Here is a 26,514-nt window from a genome sequence, read left to right on the forward strand (position 1 = left end):
TTTGTTAGTTATGTTCTACTTTATAACTTTATGAAGTTATAGTTTTGAGACTTTCTCTTTTGTCTTAAGATGTTGAACAACTGAAACAACGTCAATGTTAATAATTTTAGCCATTGAAGAGATGTCCATATCAATTAGATATAGTAATAACCAAGACCGACATCATGAAACTGAAGAAGGTTGAGTTATGAGGATACAAGTAGAATTTTGGAAGGCAAAACCAACTATATTTATAGGTGAACCAAACCATGAAAACTAAGGATGGTCGACGCAAATGAAGAGAAAAATGAACTACCAAAAGGTTCATACTAAAGTGAATATTTGATATGATTAATTCAACAACCATAAAAACATTTGAATCGCATAAGTAATAATACGTAGTCTAAAGTCGGATTAACCAATTCTTGAATATGAAAAATTTAAGAAAATGGCTGCCAACTGTAGTGCCAGTTTTTGTGTAATAACATAAGTTGCAGTCTTTGTTTATTTTAAATGCATTGATGACCACAAAATCTGATTGATGTATTTATAATTAGTATAGATATTGTAAACATATATCTATTAATTAATGAAATCATTTTTGTCAATCAAAAGATGGTGAAGACTATTTAGTCCTTTATCACACAAAAAAAAAAAAAAAAAAATTGATGGGCAATAATGTAATTTCATAGGTCCAAATTTTACTGTTTTTTATTGAAGATTCATCTACATGTGATGTTAAAATACCTCTAATATATATATATATATAAAAGAAAAGAAAAGAAAAACCTCTTACTCCCCCACGTTCTCTTTCTCTTCCTCTCTCCTTCTCATTTAAAAAAAAAATGTGTTCATACATATAGAGTGTGTAGGCAAATGTTAATATATATTAATAATGTAATATTTTATTTATTTAAAACAAAATCACCCACATTTTTTAACTTCAAAAAGTTAAAAAAAAAAACAAAAAAAAAAAAAAAAACGTTAAAAAGGGCATGATCCAGAGTGAGATGGAGGCCCAACTCCACATTGTTAGCTGCAACTCTGTAACTTAAAAAAGTGAAGAGGCTTTCCGTCTCTTGATCTTGTCTCTGTCTGGGTTTCCTCGCCTCTGCATCTACATTATTCAAAAATTTGGAAAAATAAATAAAATTCAGATCTATGTAGAATAATAGCCATCATTTTAAATTTATTGCAATTATAACCAAAATTTGATGTGAAGGTACTAATATATCCTTAATGCAATCATCCTCCTTCTATAATTTGACGTTAAAAATATAATGTGCCTCCGGAAGCTTTTGCAACGCTATTACCGCGCGATGCTCCCATACCCATCATGTACAAAACACCTCCAGTGGCACCTCTCAATTTTGTTAGAAACCATGTCCATAACATCATTCTCTGAGTCACCCATGCCATATTAAAATTTACAATGAAGAGAGAGAGAGAGAGAGAGAGAGAGAGAGAGAGAGAGAAGAGGGGTTTATGGGGAGGGAGGGGTTAGGTGTTAATATATAGGCAGGTACAGGGTAGAATGAAAGGAATGCAGGAATAAATGGAGACAATGGGATCAGTGCATAATTCATATTTGTCTGTAGTGATTACAAAACCTGTTGCAGCTGGGGCAGGAGGAAGAACGGAAGGATATGAAACCATATCCTGAATCTATGTCCTGTAACAAAGTCGCCCTAGAAAAGGAAACTTTTGAATGATGTTGACGAATTTGGGTTGGGTTTGATTTTCTAGGGTTCTGTTTGATTTGTTTCGAATTTGTGCTATCAGTCTAATCTGCAGTGCAATTCAATTCAACCATAAATTCGCAGCGGAATTTAAGGTTCAAGTTCCATTGGGATCAGTATGTGAGAGAGGGCGGGATGTCGACAATGATGATCAAGTTTTTTTTCACTTTCTGAAGGCTTTTAGTAATTAAGGGTATATTAGTACTTCTATATAGTTTTGATTATAATTATAATAAACTTAAAAGGATGATTATAATTATATATTGAATCTAGATTTTAGTTATTTTTTCAAATTTCCCAATAATTTGTGACTTAATCAGATTTTGACATGTGTCCACAACTAACTTAATTCTAACCGCCGTTTTAACTCTAAAAAATACAAAATACAAAATGAAAAAAAAAAACCAACGAAGAATCACACAGAACTCTCTCTCTCTCCCTCCCTCTCCCCTGATGTCGTTGAGGCGCCTCCTCCTCACAGCCTCTTTCATCCACCCACCGCCGCAATTTCCAATATTTAAGGCGCCAAGCCGCTATTTCAGCATCCGGCTCGACCAATCAAGCCGGTCGAACCGCTGAGCCGCCTCCGCCTTCATGTGGTTGACGTTAGCCAAGATGTGGGCCTGCAGCTTGCAACTGGCCCTGAAGAAATCTGGACACCGTCTTCTCAAACGACTCCATATTTTCCGTGAATTGTATGGTCTCGTACAAGTTCCAGCGCGGCGTCGCGAGGACTTTTCGGGCCAGCTGAAGGCTGTTCTGTAGAACTTCGGAGAAGGCGATTTATTGGATTATGGGGCGGAGTTCCTCGATTGAGGAGATGAGCTGTAGGCGGTTCCTCTTCTGTGGCATGATCTTCCTTCTTTTTTTTTTTTTTTTCTACTTGATTTTATTTTGTGTTGTATGTTTACTCTGATAGGTAAAGCCGGCTAGAGTTGAAGTTCGTTGTGGACACGTGTCAAAATCTGATTAAGTCACAGAGAGGCCTTAGGTAAAATTGGGTGTAGAAGATTTTGAAGTCATAATAATAACAAGGATAGCATCGAGTGAGTGAGTCCACCTACTCCTCCGCTCTCTGGCAAATAATTTCCTCCTACTCCTTTGACTATGGAGAAGAAGAGTTTCTTGGAGAGAGAAGGGAGAGTGCAGCTTCTGGTTTTGCTCTTTTGCTTCCAAATTTCCAATGCTTATGATTTAGGCAGCAGCACAGGTCCATTCTGAGTTTCCCATTTCACGGCGAAGCTTGGAAGGAGCTTCATTTCGTTCACTCTCCCTTTTCGGTTTGTTTCTTCTTCGTCTTCTTCTTAAGACCGCATTTAGTCATAAGATAGTTTATATAAGCCTTTTCTTTGCTCTCTCTCTCTCTCTCTTTTTTCCCTTCTTTTTCCACTTAGTTCTAATTGTTTATGTGCAAATGGGTTGTATGTATTAATGAGTGGTGGGATTTGGAAAAAAATGCGCCATATTTAGGGTTTAGCTGTGGTGTTGTTTACAGCAGAAGTTGTAATTCGTTGTCCATGTGGTCAAAATTTTGACAGAGGGAAAGAGACAGAAGGAAAGAGGCAGAGGGGTAGCCTTCAAAGTAGGCCTGGCAATTTCTGACACGACCCAATAACCCGACACGACACGACACGAAATTAACAGGTGTTTGGGTCGACACGATAACGAATCGGGTCTTATCGGGTAACCCGATAAGCACCTGTTAAGATAACGGGTTGGGTCGGGTATACACGTGGGTAAACACGATACACGATAAGCAGAATATTATTTTTATAATTTTATAACCCTAAAAAAATACTGTAATAATTATATACATTAATTTTACAATTTTATACCCCTAAAAATTATAATAAATATATATATATATATATTAAATTAACTATAAAATTTATAATAATTATAATTATTATATATACTATAATAATTATACCCCCAAAATATTAAGTCTATCTATACTAATTATATATATATATATATATATATTAAATTTTATAAAAACTATAATGCATATTAATTAATAATTTAATATGCATGAATCATGATCATGCATTTGCCAACTTGCCGCCCTTTTTGAAAAAAAAAATGGAGGGAAAATGAAAATGTTAAGAAAAGTTGAAAATAAAACAAAAAAGTGAGGGAATTAGGGAAAGATGTTGGAGGGAAAAGTGAAAATGATAAGAAAAAGTTGAAAATAAAACAAAAAAGTGAGGGAATTAGGGAAAGATGTTGGAGGGAAAAGTGAAAATGATAAGAAAAAGTTGAAAAGGAAACAAAAAAAAGAGGGAAAAATGAAAATTAATAGAAGTGGTGAGAAATTTTTTTTTTTTTTTAAGTTATTAATTTTTTATCACACACATGACTGTCATGACATATCTCACTATTTTTATAATGACACACGTGACACGTGATGTATGTACTATTCCGTGTACCAGTCAATTATAATTTATACGTACAAAATAAATAGATTTAAATCTACTTAATAAATATATATATACACACACACACACACACGGAACTTGATTGATGGCATACGAATTCTCCAAAACTAATTTCAACGATCCCAACCGTCAAACTTGTTTGTATATGCTTTGAGATCACATCAACAAAAAATCATAAAAAATAAACATTCAAAGATCAAGTAACGGGACAAAGCTTTTCAACGGTTATAAACGAAAAATCACGATTTAACGGTTATTTTAACTCTGATTTTGATGATTTTTTATAACTACACTCCTTGACCCTATATGAATACAATGAATAAATTCGATCTTCAATTTAAAATATTTACACAAGTGGATACCACAAAATCTTTTGTTATACTTAATGAAAATATAAATAAACTCTAAGTGTTAGTCAATCTATCGTTTTACGAATTCTCCAAAACTAATTTCAACGATCCAAACCGTCAAAATTGTTTGTATATGCTTGGAGATCACATCAGCAAAAAATCACAAAAAAAAAACATTCAGAGATCAAGTAACGGGACAAAGCTTTTCAACGGTTATAAACGAAAAATCACGATTTAACGGTTATTTTAACTCCGATTTTGATGATTTTTTATAACTACACTCCTTGACCCTATATGAATACAATGAATGAATTCGATCTTCAATTTAAAATATTTACACAAGTGGATACCACAAAATCTTATGTTATACTTAATAAAATTATAAATAAACTCTAAGTGTTAGTCAATCTATCGTTTTACGAATTCTCCAAAACTAATTTCAACGATCCAAACCGTCAAAATTGTTTGTATATGCTTGGAGATCACATCAGCAAAAAATCACAAAAAAAAAACATTCAAAGATCAAGTAACGGGACAAAGCTTTTCAACGGTTATAAACGAAAAATCACGATTTAACGGTTATTTTAACTCCGATTTTGATGATTTTTTATAACTACACTCTTTGACCCTATATGAATACAATGAATGAATTCGATCTTCAATTTAAAATATTTACACAAGTGGATACCACAAAATCTTATGTTATACTTAATGAAAGTATAAATAAACTCTAAGTGTTAGTCAATCTATCGTTTTACGAATTCTCCAAAACTAATTTCAACGATCCAAGCCGTCAAAATTGTTTGTATATGCTTGGAGATCACATCAGCAAAAAATCACAAAAAAAAAACATTCAGAGATCAAGTAACGGGACAAAGCTTTTCAATGGTTATAAACGAAAAATCACGATTTAACGGTTATTTTAACTCCGATTTTGATGATTTTTTATACCTACACTCCTTGACCCTATATGAATACAATAAATGAATTCGATCTTCAATTTAAAATATTTACACAAGTGGATACCACAAAATCTTTTGTTATACTTAATAAAAGTATAAATAAACTCTAAGTGCTAGTCAATCTATCGTTTTACGAATTCTCCAAAACTAATTTCAACGATCCAAACCGTCAAAATTGTTTGTATATGCTTGGAGATCACATCAGCAAAAAATCACAAAAAAAAAACATTCAAAGATCAAGTAACAGGACAAAGCTTTTCAACGGTTATAAACGAAAAATCACGATTTAACGGTTATTTTAACTCCGATTTTGATGATTTTTTATAACTACACTCCTTGACCCTATATGAATACAATGAATGAATTCGATCTTCAGTTTAAAATATTTACACAAGTGGATACCAAAAAATCTTATGTTATACTTAATGAAAGTATAAATAAACTCTAAGTGTTAGTCAATCTATCGTTTTACGAATTCTCCAAAACTAATTTCAACGATCCAAACCGTCAAAATTGTTTGTATATGCTTGGAGATCACATCAGCAAAAAATCACAAAAAAAAAAAATTCAGAGATCAAGTAACGGGACAAAGCTTTTCAACGGTTATAAACGAAAAATCACGATTTAACGGTTATTTTAACTCCGATTTTGATGATTTTTTATAACTACACTCCTTAACCCTATATGAATACAATGAATGAATTCGATCTTCAATTTAAAATATTTACACAAGTGGATACCACAAAATCTTATGTTATACTTAATAAAAGTATAAATAAACTCTAAGTGTTAGTCAATCTATCGTTTTACGAATTCTCCAAAACTAATTTCAACGATCCAAACCGTCAAAATTGTTTGTATATGCTTGGAGATCACATCAGCAAAAAATCACAAAAAAAAAACATTCAAAGATCAAGTAACGGGACAAAGCTTTTCAACGGTTATAAACGAAAAATCACGATTTAACGGTTATTTTAACTCCGATTTTGATGATTTTTTATAACTACACTCCTTGACCCTATATGAATACAATGAATGAATTCGATCTTCAATTTAAAATATTTACACAAGTGGATACCACAAAATCTTATGTTATACTTAATGAAAGTATAAATAAACTCTAAGTGTTAGTCAATCTATCGTTTTACGAATTCTCCAAAACTAATTTCAACGATCCAAACCGTCAAAATTGTTTGTATATGCTTGGAGATCACATCAGCAAAAAATCACAAAAAAAAAACATTCAGAGATCAAGTAACGGGACAAAGCTTTTCAACGGTTATAAACGAAAAATCACGATTTAACGGTTATTTTAACTCCGATTTTGATGATTTTTTATACCTACACTCCTTGACCCTATATGAATACAATGAATGAATTCGATCTTCAATTTAAAATATTTACACAAGTGGATACCACAAAATCTTTTGTTATACTTAATAAAAGTATAAATAAACTCTAAGTGTTAGTCAATCTATCGTTTTACGAATTCTCCAAAACTAATTTCAACGATCCAAACCGTCAAAATTGTTTGTATATGCTTGGAGATCACATCAGCAAAAAATCACAAAAAAAAAACATTCAAAGATCAAGTAACGGGACAAAGCTTTTCAACGGTTATAAACGAAAAATCACGATTTAACGGTTATTTTAACTCCGATTTTGATGATTTTTTATAACTACACTCCTTGACCCTATATGAATACAATGAATGAATTCGATCTTCAGTTTAAAATATTTACACAAGTGGATACCAAAAAATCTTATGTTATACTTAATGAAAGTATAAATAAACTCTAAGTGTTAGTCAATCTATCGTTTTACGAATTCTCCAAAACTAATTTCAACAATCCAAACCATCAAAATTGTTTGTATATGCTTGGAGATCACATCAGCAAAAAATCACAAAAAAAAAACATTCAGAGATCAAGTAACGGGACAAAGCTTTTCAACGGTTATAAACGAAAAATCACGATTTAACGGTTGTTTTAACTCCGATTTTGATGATTTTTTATAACTACACTCCTTGACCCTATATGAATACAATGAATGAATTCGATCTTCAATTTAAAATATTTACACTAGTGCAATTTATATACTTAATAAAAGTATGAATCAACTATAATATTAATAATTATATACATTTAATATTTGTAATAGATTAGTAGTGTATGTATTATTTTTTTTATTAGGCTTTCATTTTCGAGTGTAGATATAGTACTTGAACGAGAAATGTTTTAATGTTTTCAAGTAATATTTATGTCGCAATGTGTGGTATGTGCAAATTGTAAAAAAATATATTTTTTTCTTAACGGGTCATAACGGGTCGGGTCACTTTACCCGTTGGGTAAAGTGACACGACCTGTTAAGGACCCGTTAAGATAACGGGTGTGACACGACACGACCCGTTAAGATAACAGGTGTTACACGAAAACGACACGAACACGATAGACACGACCCGTTTGCCAGGCCTACTTCAAAGCCCTCATTGCCTGCTATCCCACATTCAACATCGAAGAAGTAGACTGTTGGATGGGTGTGGATTTTCGCGTGAGAATCGTGGATTGTTGTGGTTATTCATTGTTGCCATGGTCAACAAATACCATCTGCTTTTTAAACTGAACAGAGCGAAATTGGAATTTCCTTTTTGGTAGATTTGTGGCATTTAACCTAGTTCATGGTTTTGAATTATAATTCGTTTCGAGTAAAGCTGACATCTTTGCTGCTCTAGTTTTTACTTGCTATATGTATCCCAACATCCAACTCTGGTTTTTGTTTGCAGAAAGAGTGGGTCAAAGTGGATATCCAACTCTGTTATATATCCCATCATCCAACTCTGGTCTTGCTAAGTTGTATGTTATATTGGTTTTACCTTTTTCGCCAAGCTTTGTATTTTCTCTGTTTCCCCAATCCTTCAAGCAACAAAAATATTACATAGTTTTCCAATATCATTAAAACGCGTCTCACACTATTTTATGTGCTATTATGCCAAGGTACATAGTGGATTTGTGACGAAGAGTCAAAGACATTTCACAGATGTGTGTATCTCATAGAAATTTCATTACCTATTTTGCAGGAAAACATAAATTCTACATCGGAGAAAGAGAAGATACGGGCTTTGGTCAATATGGGGTACACAATGGAGGAGGCCTCAATAGCAATTGAAAGATGTGGTATAACTTTTGTTTTATATATATGCATAATGTTGATTTTAGGTTGCTTTTAGCATTTTCCCATCCACATCTCCAGTTAATTACCTTTGCTTTGGTTCTTTTTGCATGATTATGTTGAAATCCTGGAAAATGCTATATATTTAGTTTTGGTATAACTTTAGATTCCAGAAAAAGAGATAAAAGTACGCTCATTTAATGTCTAACATCTCACCTTCAATGTTGAAAAATTTATTGCTTCCTTTGTGGGTAGCTGGGGTCACAGTCATGTGCCCACAAATGCATGTTCACATCTCCAGTTAGTTGGTTTTGCTTTGATTTGGATGATTAAGTTGATCACCTGTAAAATGCTGTTTATTTACTTTTGGTATAATTTTAGCACCGAACCAAATGCATATTCAGGAGGGTTTCTGGGATAATTTTGATTAGAATGTCTTTCATATATGATTGGGGGCCAAAGAAACATCATTCCTAGGTAAATGAAATTTTTATGAGACACACACATGTTAAATGTCTTTGACTCTGTCATTAATCCACTATCACGTGTACATTGGCATATTAGCACATAAAATAGTGCGAGACGCGTTTTAATGATATTGGAAAACTGTGTAATATTTTTTTTTTATATTTGAAACACTGAAAATACAAAGCTTGGCCAAAAAAGGGAAAAACCAATATAACATACAACTTATTAGCAAGGCCAATAAACTACCTCGGTATCAGAACAGCTACCCAAGTCCGAAAATACAAAGTTTGATGAGTGCAATTCAACCCTCTTTGCTCAAAATAGGGCTAACTTAAATATCCTTTACTATAAAATGCCAATTGTCATGGCATTTGTGTTTGTTTTCGGTTAAATTTTATAATAGACATAAAACATGTTTCTTTCTATATGTCAAGAGTGCCAAATCTGTCTTTCGCTTTGGATATGGGGTTCTTGGTGTGTCAAGAGGTTCTTGGGTTTGGTTTAAGGTGAACTCCATTTTCCTTTGCCACTATATCTGAGGTGTTTGCTTTTATTTGTCTAATATTAGACATAGTATATTTTGTTTTAGAAGTTAGAACTTATTGCTAGAAGTTTAATCTGAGAATCAAGTTCATATTCATCTTAACTGATCGTGTCACATACTTCAGTTCAGTTGACTTAAAAACATATTACATTGTTTAACTTTCAGGTTATATTTGATTTCACTTTGTTGTTAAAGAAAGAAAATCTTCAGTTCAATCATGGAGCAAGAAAAGTGATTATGTTAGATGTCTATACAATGACATGTAAACTTTCCTATGTTTGATTCTTTTTGCAGATTAATGAGGCAAATATGTACAAGGAAACTTATTGATTCCATATGTAATATGCATAAACCAATCAAATTGTGAAACTACATCGAGTCTTTTTAGTATGTAGGTTTATGTAAATTCCCATGTTCTGTTATTTTTCCCATTTGTTGTTATTAGCAATTTCTTTATCATGTTAGTTTGATAGTGTTTGGCTACCCAGAAAATTTTGGAATTTAAAATATCATGGGATTGGGGTTTTAAGAAACACCCAAGTTCTGTAATTTAGCCTTGTTGTTCTTATTAGGATTTTCTTTGTTCATTTTGGTTGGAGCTTCATATAGAGTTTGGCTGCTACGAAATTTGGAATACAAAATATAGTGGTTTTAAGAAAACACAAGTTTTGTAGTTTTACCCTGCTGAGTTTATGGTCTTCAAATTAAACAATGCTTAATCCAATTCGAGTTGTTCACCCTAGTGCGAAGATTTTATATCATTTCATAGAAAGATGCCCTTGACAACTGATGTATTGGGTTCTATTTCTTTTGTATGTAAATAGGTCTATCTACCAAATCTTTTGTATGTAAATAGTATGTCTGTACACATCAAGTATTATCTTTAGTAAATAAATAGTACTATATACTAAGTTTTCTTATGGTTTTCAATCCCGCAGCATCCCGCGGGCATCCCTTGCTAGTTTGCTCTTATTCCTCTGAATTTCTCACTCTCACAGATGTCTATGAAGAAGAAAAGTTCTTGGAGAGAGAGAGAATGGAGAGTGCAGCTTCTGGTTTTGCTCTTTTGCTTCCAAATTTCCAATGCTTATGATTTAGACAGCAGCACAGATCCATTCTGAATTTCCCATTTCACGACGAAGCTTGGAAGGAGCTGGAGTTGGAGCTTCATTTCATTCACTCTCCCTTTTTGGTTTGTTTCTTCTTCTTCTTCTCACTTAGTGCTGCCTGCTAAGTGCTTGGAGTTGGCATTACCAAGGAAAAGTATTACATTATTCTCTTGCTATTTTATTACTCATGTGACTGTCACTGATTGACTGTTGAGTACAAATTTTGTGTTTTGTTGTATTTTGAACATACAATGATGACTTGATGTGTTTTGGATTTGTGACAAACGAACAATGGCATTGGCATTGGCTTCATTCTTTGATTATATATCATGGCCATGGGTACCCTTTGTGGTTGTGGAATCATTCTTTCAGTCATTTTTCAATATTTACTTTACTCTCATTTCATTCATTCCTAGAAAATTAACTAGCAGGATGGGTTCTTTGTTTTGTAACATCTTCCTTTGTTTCCTGCTAACTCAATTACGTTGTCACTCTTTCTTTCCCTCAAGTTTGGCTGCTGGATGCTGGCTGCTCAAGGAGTAATGCAGACAATCTGTTTGAGTTCGATGCTATTGTTGTTGGTACTAGCAGTAACTTCATCGGGAGGAGGAGGACAGTCAGATTTGGGAGCACTCTTAGACCTCCGGAAAGGCATTCACAAGGACCCTTCGGGGAAACTTCTTGTCTCGTGGGATTCTAACTCCTTGGACTCTGATGGATGCCCCTTGAATTGGTTTGGGGTAACATGTAGTAATGGTCGCGTCATCTCAATTGCTATCAATGATGTTGGTTTGGTCGGTGACTTCAGTTTTTCAGCCATTACTGGCCTTACAATGCTTCAAAACTTGTCGCTTTCAAACAACCAGCTCACAGGGACTATCTCAAAGGTTGCTTTATTTCAGTCTCTTGAATACTTGGATCTCTCAAGCAATTTGTTTCATGGGCTATTACCCTCCAATTTGGTCAACTTAAAGGGTCTAATGCTTTTGAATCTTTCTTCGAACCAATTTGAAGGCATTTTGCCCTCTAGTTTTGGCAAACTTGAACAGTTGAAGTTTATTGATTTTCGAGCTAATGGCTTTTCTGGAGACATTATGAATTTTCTATCCAAAATGGGTAGCGTGGTCCATCTTGATGTAAGCAGCAATCTGTTATCTGGTTCATTAGATTTGGGACTTGGTAACTCCTCTTTTGTTTCTTCTATTCGGTACTTGAACGTTAGCCACAATTACTTGGTCGGAGAGCTTTTTCCTCACGATGGAATGCCATATTTTGATAGTTTGGAGGTGTTTGATGCTAGTTATAATCAGTTAGTGGGTCCTATACCTTCCTTCAATTTTGTTGTCTCTCTACGAGTACTTCGGCTTGGAAACAACCAGCTATCAGGTTCTCTACCGGAAGCTCTATTGCAAGAGAGCTCAATGCTCTTGTCAGAACTGGATCTTAGTCATAACAAACTTGAAGGTATATTGCGTTTTCAACAGTTTTTTACACATGTTAGCTGTTGCTAAGAGATTTTACATACATATTTGTCCTTTTGTATTTCAAATTGAAAGTTTCATTAGACTTTCTTTTTTCGTACTTGTAGATTGAAAATAAACAAGTAAAATCACTTACGATGCAATGAAAGAAAGGCTTTGATTTAGTTATTTATTCTTCCACTATAAGCTTGAGTAAACTTTCTCACACTTATGAGAAAGTCCATTGCTTTAGGAAATTAATCTTTAACGTCTTGTCACTAAGAGAAATCAGACGGCTATGTTGTCATGATTGCATTAGCATCTTCGCATGAAACTATGTTGATGTAGATGGAATCATGGGTGGAGAAGCATATTAATTTAAGAAAGCAACTTTAGGGTAAAGGCTCCATTATTTCAGTACGAGGAAATCTTCTTTTGCGTGATTTCATGTTTATTGGTTGAAGTAGCCAGTTTTTAAAAGTGATTATATCATCTTGAATTTTTAATTACATTTGTTTACTGTTTTTCCCTCCCTTTCCTTCATACATGATCACACTGATTACCTTCATGGCAGGTCCGGTAGGAAGCATCACCTCTGCAACTCTGAAGAAGTTTAATATTTCTTCAAACAAACTGTCAGGCTCCTTACCTGCCATGGTTGGGCATTGTTCTGTCATAGATCTGAGTAATAATATGCTCACAGGTAACTTGTCCCGAATCCGAGGTTGGGGAAATTACATTGAAGTTATCGAGCTAAGTTCCAATTCATTGACAGGAAGTCTGCCTAATGAAACGTCTCAATTTTTTAGGCTAACTTCATTTAAGATATCCAAGAACTCATTAGAAGGCATTCTTCCGATAGTATTGGGAACATACCCAGAATTAAATGTGATTGATCTTAGCCTTAACCACCTACAAGGCTTACTTCTTCCAAGCCTCTTCTCTTCAACAAAATTGACTGATCTTAACTTATCGGGCAACAATCTATCTGGGTCAATACCCATCCAGGACATATCAAGTGATTCTTCAAGTGGTTCGGCTCAAAATTTGAGCCTGGTGTCTATAGATCTGTCAAACAACTCATTGGCTGGTCATTTGCCCCCAGAGATCAGTAAGTTCCATAACTTAATGTATCTCGATCTATCTATTAACAACTTTGAAGGTAGCATTCCTGAGGACCTTCCAGATGTCCTGAAAGAGTTCAATGTTTCTTTCAATCATCTTTCTGGCGTCATTACTGAAAACTTGCGGCAGTTCCCTGATTCCGCATTTTATCCAGGGAACTCATTGCTGATTTTTCCTCGTTCCGCATCTTCACCAAAGGATGTCCCAAACATGACTTTTAGGGAACACAGGCCCCTTATGAAAGCAGCTATTAGGATCTCCCTCATTGCAGGTTTGGTTGGTGGAGCTGCTGTTTTAGTTCTTTTATGCCTTATGATCCATTACAGGTCCCACTGGCAGAGATGTAGAAAGGGCAGTTCAAAAGCAAGTTCTGGAAAGAAAGATGCTGTGCAAGGAGGTTCTGCCCTTTCTCATCATCATCGATCAGCACCGGACAAAAATGTAGACTGCTCAAAATCTTCTTGTGATCTCCTTCCAAAGCTTTCACCATCAACCCAAATGGGGTCTGCTCATGATGCCCGTGACACTTTGTCAGTTGTAAAGAATCCTAAGAATTTGGGTCATCCTGAATCAAAAGAAAGGGGTGAAGGGACATCTTCTCCTATGTCTCTCTTATCATCGTCGAATCCATCACCCTCTAAAAAGCAACAGCCACCAGAGAGTCCTGCTGTGCTCACGGCTTATTCTCCAGATAAATTGGCTGGTGATTTGCATCTGTTTGATGGCTCCTTGGCCTTCACAGCAGAAGAACTTTCCTGTGCTCCAGCAGAAGCTATTGGAAGGAGTTGTCATGGGACAATGTACAAAGCAATGCTTGACTCCGGTCATGTATTGGCTGTCAAATGGCTACGGGAGGGAATAGCAAAAGGAAGGAAAGAATTTGCAAGAGAAGTGAAGAAACTAGGAAACATCAGGCACCCGAATCTTGTTTCTCTGCTGGGTTATTACTGGGGCCCTAAAGAACATGAGAAACTGATTATATCAACTTATATCAATGCACAATCGTTGGCATTCCATCTCCATGGTAAGATTCCGCTCTTTGTGCTTTATTGTACGATTGCAAATAAGCATCTCAAATATACTTGTACCATCTGTTAGAAAATATTAAATATGCGCCACTGGGTCTATCCATACATACTAAAACACTGAAAATTGTCCATAAAGAGAAGATTAGATCGTAGCCTACCTAGATTTTATTTGGCTGACATTGGTGACTTTTACGCTTTGATATTTTACTTAGGTTTATAAACTGTTAGATTAGAGTTCCCTTGAACGAAAGCAAAACTGTAGTGCACACTGAAAATTGTCAAGAGAGAAAAGAGTGTATCTTAGCGTACTTAGATTTTATTTGGCTGACATTGGTGACTTTTACGCTTTGATATTTTACTTTGGTTTATAAACTGTTAGGTTAGTTCCCTTCAATGAAAGCAAAACTGGAGTGCTACTGATGTTTGTTTATTATTTTGTCCGTTTTCGAATTTGTTTCTCTTTTTATCCCTGAATCTGACATTGGTTGCTGAATCTTTCTGACTCTACAGAGGCAGAGCGAACAAAACTCTCTCCCCTGTCACTTGAGGAACGGCTTAGGATTTCTGTAGATGTTGCCCGATGTCTGAACTTCCTGCATAATGAGAAGGCAATTCCCCATGGCAACCTCAAATCCACGAATATTTTATTAGAAACTCCTAGTCTGAATGCACTCCTTACAGATTATAGTCTCCACCGAATTTTGACTCCCGCTGGGACTACTGAGCAAGTCTTGAATGCAGGTGCTCTTGGCTATCGCCCCCCTGAATTTGCTAGCTCAAGTAAGCCCTGCCCATCGTTGAAAAGTGATGTCTATGCATTTGGGGTGATCTTGTTGGAGCTCCTGACTGGAAAGAGTTCTGGGGAGATTGTCTCTGGGATACCGGGTGTGGTTGATCTGACAGACTGGGTGAGACTGTTGGCAGAAGAAAACCGTTGTTTTGAATGCCTTGACAGACTGATTCTGGAAAGGCTGAGCGTAAAGAACTCCCCAACAGTTCTTGATGGTATGCTACAGGTAGCTCTAAGATGTATTCATCCAGCATCCGAAAGACCCGACATTAAAACTGTGTTCGAAGACATTTCAAGAATAGTGAACTAATGGGGCGCTCCGGCTGGATAAATGCTCTTAACTGTAGAGTTCTTGATACTAACACCGTATGTCGATTATTTCTTTCTTTATTTTCTAATTGTTTTTGTCAAAATGGTCCTGTAATTGACAATGCCTAGTTACAGTTTATAGAGAAATAAGTTCCTTATTGATGTGTTATGAATAAATTTCACAAAACCTACTCTTGGGTGTAACCGATAATTTATTCCCCGCTCTCTCTCACATTGATTCCAATATGTTTCAAGTACATTATATCCATATTCAGTATTGCCATAAATTTAGGGTGCATATGTAATTCACGTGGTGTTATGCATATGTAGTTCATATGAACATTTTGTTGAACTACCAGATGCTACAACACCACCAGATGCTACAACACCACGTGACATGCCGACATTTAAATAATCATGACAAGCAATCCGAATACCAGTTACATGTCTTATGTTTTCAATGCCACGAAATCAGCAGGTCCCCGATCAAATTTCTGATATGTAATTCATATGGTAAGCTAAACCTGTTTGATTTAGTCGAAAATCATAGTTTGTTCTCGCACTCTTTAATACCAGGCACAGCACATTTGAAATGAATCACCTATATCCAGAATATATCACACAAGAGACTCAGAAGAACAATACATAAAAATAAAAACACAATTCCGCATCATATTTGTTTCAGTTTATAGCAGGGAGAACAACGAAACTCATCTGAAATCAACCACCTTTTTAACAGGTTTTGTGTGTTGGATAGTAGCAGTATACCTTAACATCCAAGGGCATGCCGTGAAATTGACCTGCGCCTTCTGGTGGTGTTCAGTTGCAGACAGCACACGGTAAAAACAACACCGAAGCACCGCCAATATCCTCTATGAAAGCTTGGGCTGGGGTAAACTTCTTTGCATCAAACCATGGGTGTGATGTCACTACCCAGGCAATGTTTGCAGTATGTGAAATGTTAAAAATGGTCGCAAATAAACATTTCATCTCTGTTTTCTGGTAAACAATAACCGCAAAACAGATGACGTAACTATTAGTATTAAACAACATGCTTAACTCTGAGTACGCAGATAACGTGATAACGCACCTTAAAATTCCACCAGCAGTGCCCCTCACTGCTATAAATCCTGAATTTAGAGGTTGTGCTTTGTAGTTATGGAATGTCAGCGCCAGATGAAAATTTGGATATTCGCGAAATATGTGTCCTAGATCATCAACAACTGCTATATCTGCGTCGGTGAAGATGTAAACCTCAAGCAATTTCAGGAATTGACGATTTCAAACAAAATAATGAAGTAAACTAGGTAATGCCGGTGAGAAACATAGCTACTGATGAGCAAAGGATTTGTCTGCTCGTTATTTATATAATGTGCTCATACGATGTAAGACCTGATTCTTTGAAGCATCAACTTGTCTCGCGAATAATCGCCTTGAATTGGATACACAGTAACCTTGTTTCTGGGTAGTGAAAGATCAGATGCCTGGTCGGTTAAAATGACTACATTGCTCCGGGGCATATTGCCAGCTGCAGTGTATCAATAATATCACAGACCAAAGTGAGGAAGCTAAACGGAATTCTACACTACAACACCTGAATGACAGTCAAGATGGCCATGGATCTCTCGACTTTAGTATACGAAGCATTCCCAACTGTAACCGAGTTTGAGAATTGATCTTCGATGAGCCCATTGGCGGTGGAAGATTTGCATAGTGTGAAGACAGTGACAAGGGCAATGCTATCAACTGCGGTGGAGACCCGAGAAGAATGGGTGCGGTTGAGAGCCTTGATGCTATTGCCTTTGCCTGCCTATACCAAAAACAAAACATGAATCATAGACGAAACAAATCCTAACCTGGTAGTTAGGGCGTTCCTCGTCAACCTACTAGGTATCGGGTTTAAACCTTCCCCTCCCCGCCATCTGATTTAATTTGATTTGATTGAAATTAGATTACTACCACTGCATTGGAGGTGATTGCCTAAGCCTTGGCCCTTGACCAGCAGGACCAAGAAGTAAGCGGTTGGATTTGGTGCTTTCTTTCTTCCTAGGCAAATCTTCGTTGTAATGCAATTCCTTAACTAAGAGATGTAAATTACGAATTGTAACAAATAAGAAAATGTTGTAGGCCTAATTTACATTTACTGAACAATATTAAGGACAGGGAGAGAGGTGGCCAGCAGCTTATGTGGTAGAAACTAATATACAAATTAAACCCTATAAATTATGCAATCGTAGTACAAGTAAGTATGGATCATTCTATTCCGGGAATTAGAAGGGATGCTAATCAACACAAATTAAACTTATAAAACTGAAAACTAAGTTAAACTAACAACAAAACAATGACTGGGGGGATTTTGGACGAAGTTAACTAAAACAAAATTAAGGGGCAAATTAAGTTGTGAATGAAATATGGATGAAAGGATAGCTAAAAGATTCTTCTCCACACATGAATCATATGCATACAAATCGATTTCCAGTTATTTTTCCTATAAACCATGAATGACAATGCCCCAAATTAATTATGAACAACACTAATTAACTTTAGATTTTCCTAAGTTCATTGAATTGGACTCAGCGATGTAACCAAATTATCCTTCTCAAGTTCCCTAACTATGAAAAGCATGATAGAGATACATCTCAAAGATCATTAAGTTCTGTGAAAATCATAAGCATTGACATAACATTTGTAACCATGGAAAACATGATACTCCTGCCAAGAATTTACTTAGCTCAATCATGACTAGTGACTTTTACTACTTACAAATATAAATTCATAACAATTAGGTGAAATTCCTTTATATTCTAACATCAAATCCCTGCATGCAAACTAAGTGTGCACCCTTAATAAACATACAAGAATAAGTTCTCTATAAAGCAGATAAGTGAATCGCATTCATGTTTTATGAAACAATAATTAGATGTAATCAATTCATATAAAACATATGATCATGACTTCGAATTCACCTCTAACCAAAAAGAAACTTAGTTACACATGTTCATCATAACTGAAGAGTAATCTAAAATAAACATTGAAACTTAAAACAAATATAGAAAGAACTCTGAAAATTCCAACAACTACAATGGATGAATGGTAGGCATGGCACACCCTAAATCACTGCAGGAATTTCATATATATAGGGGGAATGGCTGAATCCAAGGAGGAAAAGGTTTTGGCATTTTGAATTATTTTAGAACTCTAAGAATCAGGAAGAAAGTGTTGGAATGTGATTAGGATTCTTCCTTGCAGCTAGAGATAAGATAAGATAATGTTGGATAAGATAGGATAAGATAATGTTCCTCTCCAATAAGGATTCCTCTTTCTTGTGTAATTCCTTGCCTTCCAAGCCTTAACTTTAATTTCTCCTGATTATAGCACATATCTAGCACCATTTAAACACCAAAAACGTCCAGTCCATATGCTATCCAATCCAAACCCAAAACTGCTTCAAATTGCTCCATTTAGCTATTTATATTTTCATCTTTACCAACTGGACCTACAATAATACAAAAATAACATAAATTACCAAAATAAATGGAAATTAACTAAGTAAATGCAAAGAAATAAGATAACAAAGTCATATAAATATGCTCTTATCAACGGCACAAGGAGAGAAGAGAGAGATATGTATTTGTGAGGTGTGTTATATCGACCCCATTGTGCCTTTATTTATAGTAGTAGGGAAGGTTAATTCATTACCCTAATAGGATTACAATTCTAATAAGATAATATATAACCCTAGAGAATCCTTTAAAGATATCCCAAATACCTTAGGATTTACACAATCACATTCCTAATCTAATAGGACTATAACACTCCCCCTTGAGTGTGTAAATACTCAATCAAAACATTGCATCAGGTCTTCAACAGATGAAGTAGATCAGTTGATGAAGTCATTGGCACAACGGACGAATGCAAGTGTCAAATTAAAGAAAGTATGCATTGGTAGTAAAACTCACAAAACTTCGCTATGGTAAAACCTAAGGCAGGTCAAAAACCATAAACTAAGGAGAAAAGTGAGAAGTATGCATAATGTCTAAAACAAATGTCATATATGATGAAAGTAATGAACCTCAATGGAGTATGATCATCTCAGGATGGGTGCCTCATTAAAACCTCGTTAGGTAGCAAAAACCAGTGGGAAAAATGCTCCTAATCAAATGAAAAAGAGTACATTAAGATCCAGTGAGTTTACTTCGGGATACTCCCCCTGAGTTAGATATAACTTCTAAACAAGAGAACTACAAGTAATTCAACTCAGATAGTTCACGCATATGATTCCTTGGACGAACTTTTGGAAAGTAGACTTGGGCAATGATGAAGAGATCGACTAAGTTGTCCTAGGAATGGATTTGCTTGACTTCGATGTTTTGATGTTGTTTTTGTTGGTGAGAATAAAAGAACTTCTGCACAATGTGTTTAGTGTTGTCTCCCTTGATGTATCCCTTTTTTAATTGCTCGATTCATGCTAGATTGTCTTCAAAGATCGTTGGAGGAAGGTCAACGGTGGTAGTAAGACCACTAGTGCTTTGAATGTGTTCCATGATTGCTCTCAACCAAAAGTATTCATGCGAGGCTTCATGCAAGGTGAGAATCTCAGCATCGTTCAAAAGAGTCGCAACTAGTGTTTTCTTGGTAGACCTGCAAGATATTGCGGTGTCTCTAATGGTAAAGACATAAACCATTCGAGAACGCACCCTATGTGGGTTCGACAGATAACCAGCATCTGCATAACTAATAAGGTGAGAATCAACTTGAGGACCAAGGGGGAAGGCGGCTTATCTCAAGGAATTGTGGATGTAGAACAAGCCCAAATAAAAAATCTCGTTCAAATTCCAAGTATTGTTTTTTTCATGGCCCAATATGACTCATCGTGAAAGTTGATGTCTCCTCCTGGCAATGCCATAACAGCATAGTATGATATATAGGCGGGTGGTGCTCCCTGCTTGTCAAGCCTTCCATGCATTTCAAGCAGCTTGCATCCATCGTTCTAGGGATGACATTCCCGCACATCATCACGTGTTACCTTGGTATATATGATGTGTCGGGTTTGGGACATTCCCGTCCATGGCACTGGCGACGGTGGCGGTCCTCCTCTGCAGTTGCTACCACCATAGGTGCCTTTTTTTATTTTATTTATTTTATTTTTATTTTTTAAAAATTAAATTGTTTTCAAACAAAACAAAATCTTTTTGTTTTCAAAATAAAAAGAGGGACAAAATGGTTTTAAGCGGAGTGGAAAAAACTTTAAAAAAAAATGGGGGTCGGAAAAAATCTTCTCTTTAAAAAAAGGGTAGGATTATTTGTTGCAAGTAGCGGGGGTGGGAAAATTTTGGGGTGGGTTTGTTTTCTTTTGCTTGGGAGTGGGTTTTTTTTTGACATGCATGTGAGGTCGTGGAAAATGTCTTTAACACCATTTTAGTGTATGCGTGTAGGCACATTGCTATATCTTGCCAAAAGATTAACAACTAAAGAGATGTCAAGTCTAGTGCATTGAGCCAAGTATAATAAAGCACCAATTGCACTTAGGTATTGAACTTCAGGCTCCAAAATCTCTTCCTCATCCACCTTGGGACAAAACGAATGTTGTTTAGCATCTAGGTCTAAACGACCATAGGAGTACTCGAAGGCTTCACTTTATCCTCATTAAAATGTTGCAGTACATTATGGGTGTAGTTCAATTGATGTACTAAGATTCCATCCGAACAGTGCTCGATCTCCAAGATGAGACAATATTGAGGTTTCCCAAGATCCTTCACCTCAAATTTCGATTTTAAGTGAACGACAATTTCCTCAAGCTTTGTGGGAGTTTCGATGAGGTTCATGTTGCTGACATAAATTGCAATGATTGCAAATCCAAAATGTGACTTCTTGATGAACGTGCATGGGCATAGATCATTGTTCACATAACCATGACTTGTCAAATATTCACTCAGACGGTTATACCACATCCACCTAGATTGTTTCAATCTGGAAAATGATCTCCTTAATTGAATCGAGAGGGTGTTCTGTGGTTTAGAACTATTCGAACTAGTCAATGGAAGTTCATCTAGAACTCTCATGTAGATTTCCATATCTAGATCCCCATAAAGATACATGTGTTGGAAATGTGCCCTAAAACCAATCATATAATGATACTTTACGGACATTTCACAAAGTTAAACTAATGTAGTTTAAATGTAAAGGGCAAAGATTATTGTTTGAGCCGTCTCATATAAATGTTATATGCTTAAACGATAAGTCCAAGGAATATGTGATTGGAAGAATGCGATCTAAAGAAGTTAGATTCATGAGACCATTCTTTCGTTGACACATCCTAAACGTTCCTGATCATAGGATTGTCAATTGGGCATTGACAGTCCGTTAAGATCAGTACGTGCTATGTCTTCTCTCAGGGAGAGTGACTAGTCTCGAGTCATTGGTGTGTGTGACATCAAGACAAGTACGTAGGTGCTCAATAGAGAATGAGTTCACTGAACACGATCAACGAAGAGTTCTCATATTCATGTCACATGAGAACTCATGGTTGGGATAATGCAAATTAGTCTTTTGACCTGAGGCATCACAGTTGTCTTGTGGTTAGGTCCTTAATCTTTGATTATGTCAAAGTCACTCCATCAGGAGGGTGTCCACGACATCGTTGGGGTTAAGCCACTTAGCCATGGAGGCAAGTGAATGCGCAACAAGGGATCTCTAACCTTCAAACTGTTTGAGGGAGAATACTCTATGATATGATTAAGAATCTTTGGCCAAAGTATGAATGAGATTTAGGAATGTGTTCCAAATCACATTCAAGGTAATTATATAAGCACAAGACTCACATTGGATAGTAGACATGAATAAACTATCAAACCAAACAATGTGGTCAAGAGTATTGTATTAGAGAAAGACCGTATTGCATTTGTAATCCTAAAACTGAATAGGTTCTCCACCTCTTCTGATTAGCTTGGGTAACCATGACATGCTGCTAGGCGTCAGCCATGGTTTGTGGAAGCCCTAAAAGTGTATTATCACTAACGGGAGAATTGAAAGTAAGTTCCAATTCACAATCGATTTGAAAGAGTTTGAATCGCCCACTGCCTCGCTAAAAGGAACCTAATGGATCGTACACCGTGTAAGGTAAAGATTGAAGATTCAACGGAGATGAGTAAGAATAATTAAATGGTTTAATTATTTATGGCAATGATTAATTAATATGTTAATTAATCAAACGAATAAGTTCGTTAAAGACCTCGGGATAGTTTTGGACCTTAAGGCCCAATGGGCTTCGAACGTCAAGTCCATTGACTTAAGTTGTGTGACAACTTAATGAATAATGATTCACAAAGGCCCAAATAGCCCAATGAATACCCTAAAGCCGGCCATTTAGAGAAAGAGTGGGTTTTGGACTTATTTACAAGTTTGCCACTCAAATGAATTAAGGTATAAGTGTGACTTTATAGCCAAAATTCATTTAAGGTTTTTTTGGGGAAATTGGAGAAACACAAACTCTCCTTTCTCTCTAGAAATGGCCGGCCACCCTTGAGGAAAACATCTAGCAATCTTACTTCCTCAAGGTCACTCATTTCTTCTCCAATCTTACCTTGGTGTGGAGACTTAGAGGTTCTCAATTTTGGGAACTTGGAGAAACCTTTTCATCCATCCAAATCCATGGATCTAAGATGCAAGGAATGAAGGCCCTCTCTTTGGGTGATTAGCCTTTGCTTATGCAAAGAGGAATCTACAAAGGTATTGATTTCTCAACTCACTTTGTTTTGAGTTGAGTCTTGGTTCACCTATCTACTAGGCTTTGAAGTTCATGGGTTAAGTTTTGTTTTTGAGTGCATATAAACATGATTCCGCCTTTTAATTGTTAATTGCATGTTGTTGATGTTGCTCAAATGAACTTGTTTTTCACAAATCTTCCTTCAACATGGTTACCATATCCATAAGCTGCATATTCAGCTTTTCGAAAACTACCAAACTAAAAAGCAATGTTCTAAAAAACGGCCTAGGCGGCTGATGCGAGAATTATACGCGCATAAATTAAACCCTCTTTTTGACAATTGTAGTATAAGTATAAGTAGGGATCGTTCTGGACCGGGGATTAGGAGAGATTGTTAATCACTTGGATTTGACTAAAAAACGTAAAATAAAGTTTAAAACACTATACTAGACTCAAAGAATGCAAAACTAAACTTTAAATCACTAAGACAAACCAAAGACTCAAAATGCTTTAAAACATAAACTAAATTGAACAATAAGGAAAAAGGGGGGAAGAGTTTTGATTTGACGAAAATTGAAATAACAAAACAAGTTAATAAACTAAGCAGAATGTAAATGTGAATATGGATGATGGAATAAATGGAATGAAGGCTAGCTAAGGGGTTCTTCTCCACACATGTTATACTTGCATACAAGATTGATTCTCAGTTGGTCTTTCGATAAATTATGAAACTCAATGCTCCAAGTTAATTAGGTCCGCTTAAATTAACTTTCAGATTTCCCTAAATTCATTGGATTGAATGGAATACGCATTACAACCAAATTATTCTTAATCAAAGTCCCTAACTATGGAATACGCATGATAGAGACATTCAACAAAGATCATTAAGTTCAATGAAAATTAGAAGTGTTGACGAGGCATTCGTTACTATGGAATACGCATGAAACTTATGCCAAGAATTCGTTTAACGCGATTGTTTATAAGCAACCTCCACTACTTGTGAATATAAGTTCATAACGATTAGGTGAAACTCACTTATATTCTAGCGTCATATTCATGCATGAAAATTAAGCTTGCAATCTCAATGAACATACATAAATAAGTTATCAATCAAACAGTTAAACGAATTGAATCCACAACTTATGAAATTCCAACCAAAAGTAATCAATTCATATTGCAAATATAAACATAGTTTCGAATCACCCCCTAGCTAAAGGGGGATTAGTTCCTCATTACTTTGAAATCAAAGAAACACCTAAACATTCCAACAACTCAAACTTGAATTGTATGAACGTTTAGGCACTCTTCTCTTCCATTCCTCATACGTACAAAACAAAGAGAATTGAATTTAAACTTTGAAATCAAAGAAACACCTAAACATTCCAACAACTCAAACTTGAATTGTATGAACGTTTAGGCCCTCTTATCTTCCTCGTTGTTGTAGCACAAGGTCTAAGGTGAGGTTTGGGGAATTATGGAAATGGATGAGGAATGGTGGAAATGGAAAGATGGTTTGGATTCTAAGGAAGTGTTTGAGGGGTGTTGTGTTGTGAAATGGAATGAGATGTGAATTGAATGAATGAATGCAAGGGTATTTATAGGAGTAGTGGAGGGAACATATGGCTATGTCATTTGTAGGTGAAGTAGGTGGATGTTGTAGGTGAAGTAGGTGGATGTTGTAGGTGAAGTGGATGTTGTAGGTGAAGTAGGTGGATGTTGTAGGTGAAGTGGGTGGATGTTGTAGGTGAAGTAGGTGGATGTTGTAGGTGAAGTGGATGTTGTAGGTGAAGTAGGTGGATGTTATGTTAAGTGATAAGTGATAAGTGATATGATATGTGGTTATGATATGATAAGTGGTTAAGTGGTGATGATAAGTGATAAGTGATTAACTGATATGATATGTGGTGATGATAAGTGATAAGTGCATGTGGGTTAACTAATGAAGGAAATGCATGTGCAATGACAATGTGTTAGAATGGATGTGTGTTATGCATGGCATGATTGGGATTAGGAAAGGTTTAAATGTCCTAAAACTAAAGAGAACAAGGTTCCAACACTTTGGCTCCAATTAGGTCTTCAATTTCGTCCAACACTTTGGCTTCAAGCATAAGCTATCCGTCCTTAGCCCAAAAGTGCTCCAAAAGTCTCCAAAATGCATCTTTTTGCTCCTTTAGCCATTTGGACCTACAAACACACGAAAATAGCTTAAAGTACTAAAATAACTAAAGAAACATAACGTAAATGTACGAGAACAAGCCATTTAAGTCGCATAAATATGCTCCTATCAAATACCCCCACACTTAGCTTTTGCTAGTCCTCGAGCAAAACAGAAAAACAAAACAAAAAGAACAAAACACAACCTACACCTTCCAACAATCGTATCAGGGACTTCCAATGCACATGACAAGTTAAAAATCATTATTCTCACAGATTTGAGCCATCTTTACACTTTACATTCTTAATCATAGTCACCACATACTAGTTCACAATTAAGCAATTAAAACACATTTCAAATGTAGTAACATGCCTTTAGAGAATTCCCTCAATTTCTTACTAGATGTACTCTCGTTTTTCACACAGATTTTCTGACTACACACCCTACACTAGGTATATGTGAGAAGATTGATGTAAACATGTAGACGAACACTCACATATGTTATAATAAGGAAAGCATTTTCTGGAGTTAATAAGCATGTTTAGATATGATCTCATGAATGGAATGCTACTACTTAGACGCGAGAACCAGTGACACCATAAGCTCATACCAAGTTCAAACTCCACAATTGAAATACATAACACTCAATATAGAAGTCAAAGGGTAGTAACGGGGCTAGGGTATTGGCTAACAATGAAAGGTTAAGGATAAACAAACATTCTTAAAGCAATAGTGAGCAAAGTATTGAATTAGACACTTAGAATTCCCTTAAGAACGCAGAAGTCAACTTTGAACACCCAAGGGAAAATCACACAAAACTTAGGGCCATATTCAACTTTTTGGACCATTTCTTCAACCATCAACGCTCGTGAGTTCATTCTTACTTATTTTCACTCCTCTTTTTTTTTTTTTTTTTTTTTTTTTTTTTTTTTTTTTTTTTTCTTCTTCTTTTTCTTTTGAATCTCAAAACATACATATAAACGTAAGAACAAACTTTTACTCCCCCACACTCATTTTCTTGCATAATGTAACTCAAAAGGAATTCATTTAAGTCATGCTCACTAAAATTTAAGAACAAGGGTATAGGAAAGTCCTACTCTAAGCTAGGTAAGGGGTGATGTGGGTAAACAAGGAATAAAGGCAAAACGAGGCTCAACGGGGTTAAAACTTACAACATATACGAAG

The 26,514-nt window shown here is 35.6% G+C and overlaps 1 protein-coding gene and 1 long non-coding RNA gene across 10 annotated transcripts; one reads left to right on the top strand and one right to left on the bottom strand.

The window, feature by feature from the left end:
• The first annotated feature begins 2,108 nt into the window (after nt 1–2,108).
• Nucleotides 2,109–15,627, top strand: LOC148692978 (Leucine-rich repeat protein kinase family protein). Of its 8 annotated transcripts, none has more exons than XM_088679658.1 (7): nt 2,109–2,998; nt 8,251–8,320; nt 8,545–8,641; nt 10,647–10,911; nt 11,267–12,221; nt 12,792–14,366; nt 14,881–15,627. In XM_088679658.1, the coding sequence occupies exons 5-7, from the start codon at nt 11,279–11,281 to the stop codon at nt 15,468–15,470; spliced, it is 3,108 nt and encodes a 1,035-aa protein (XP_088535784.1). In that variant the 5' UTR covers nt 2,109–2,998; nt 8,251–8,320; nt 8,545–8,641; nt 10,647–10,911; nt 11,267–11,278; the 3' UTR covers nt 15,471–15,627. The 8 variants fall into 8 exon arrangements, with proteins under 8 accessions (XP_088535784.1, XP_088535781.1, XP_088535782.1 ...); XM_088679655.1 differs by having other exon boundaries at nt 10,647–10,840; XM_088679656.1 differs by lacking the exon at nt 8,251–8,320 and having other exon boundaries at nt 2,118–2,545; nt 2,638–2,998; nt 10,647–10,840.
• Nucleotides 15,628–15,940: 313 nt separating this feature from the next.
• LOC148692979 (uncharacterized) lies at nt 15,941–17,518 on the bottom strand. Of its 2 annotated transcripts, XR_015953309.1 has the most exons (5): nt 17,326–17,518; nt 16,862–16,997; nt 16,560–16,701; nt 16,238–16,468; nt 15,941–16,070 (listed from the first exon to the last, which is right to left on the bottom strand). It is a non-coding gene; the product is annotated as an uncharacterized LOC148692979 (long non-coding RNA). The 2 variants fall into 2 exon arrangements; XR_015953308.1 differs by having other exon boundaries at nt 16,862–17,518.
• Between the last annotated feature and the right edge of the window lie 8,996 nt (nt 17,519–26,514).

This window comes from Pyrus communis, chromosome 11 (genome assembly GCF_041283825.1).
Source record: "Pyrus communis isolate YQ-2024b chromosome 11, ASM4128382v1, whole genome shotgun sequence".
In the NCBI taxonomy this organism is placed as follows: Eukaryota; Viridiplantae; Streptophyta; class Magnoliopsida; order Rosales; family Rosaceae; genus Pyrus; species Pyrus communis.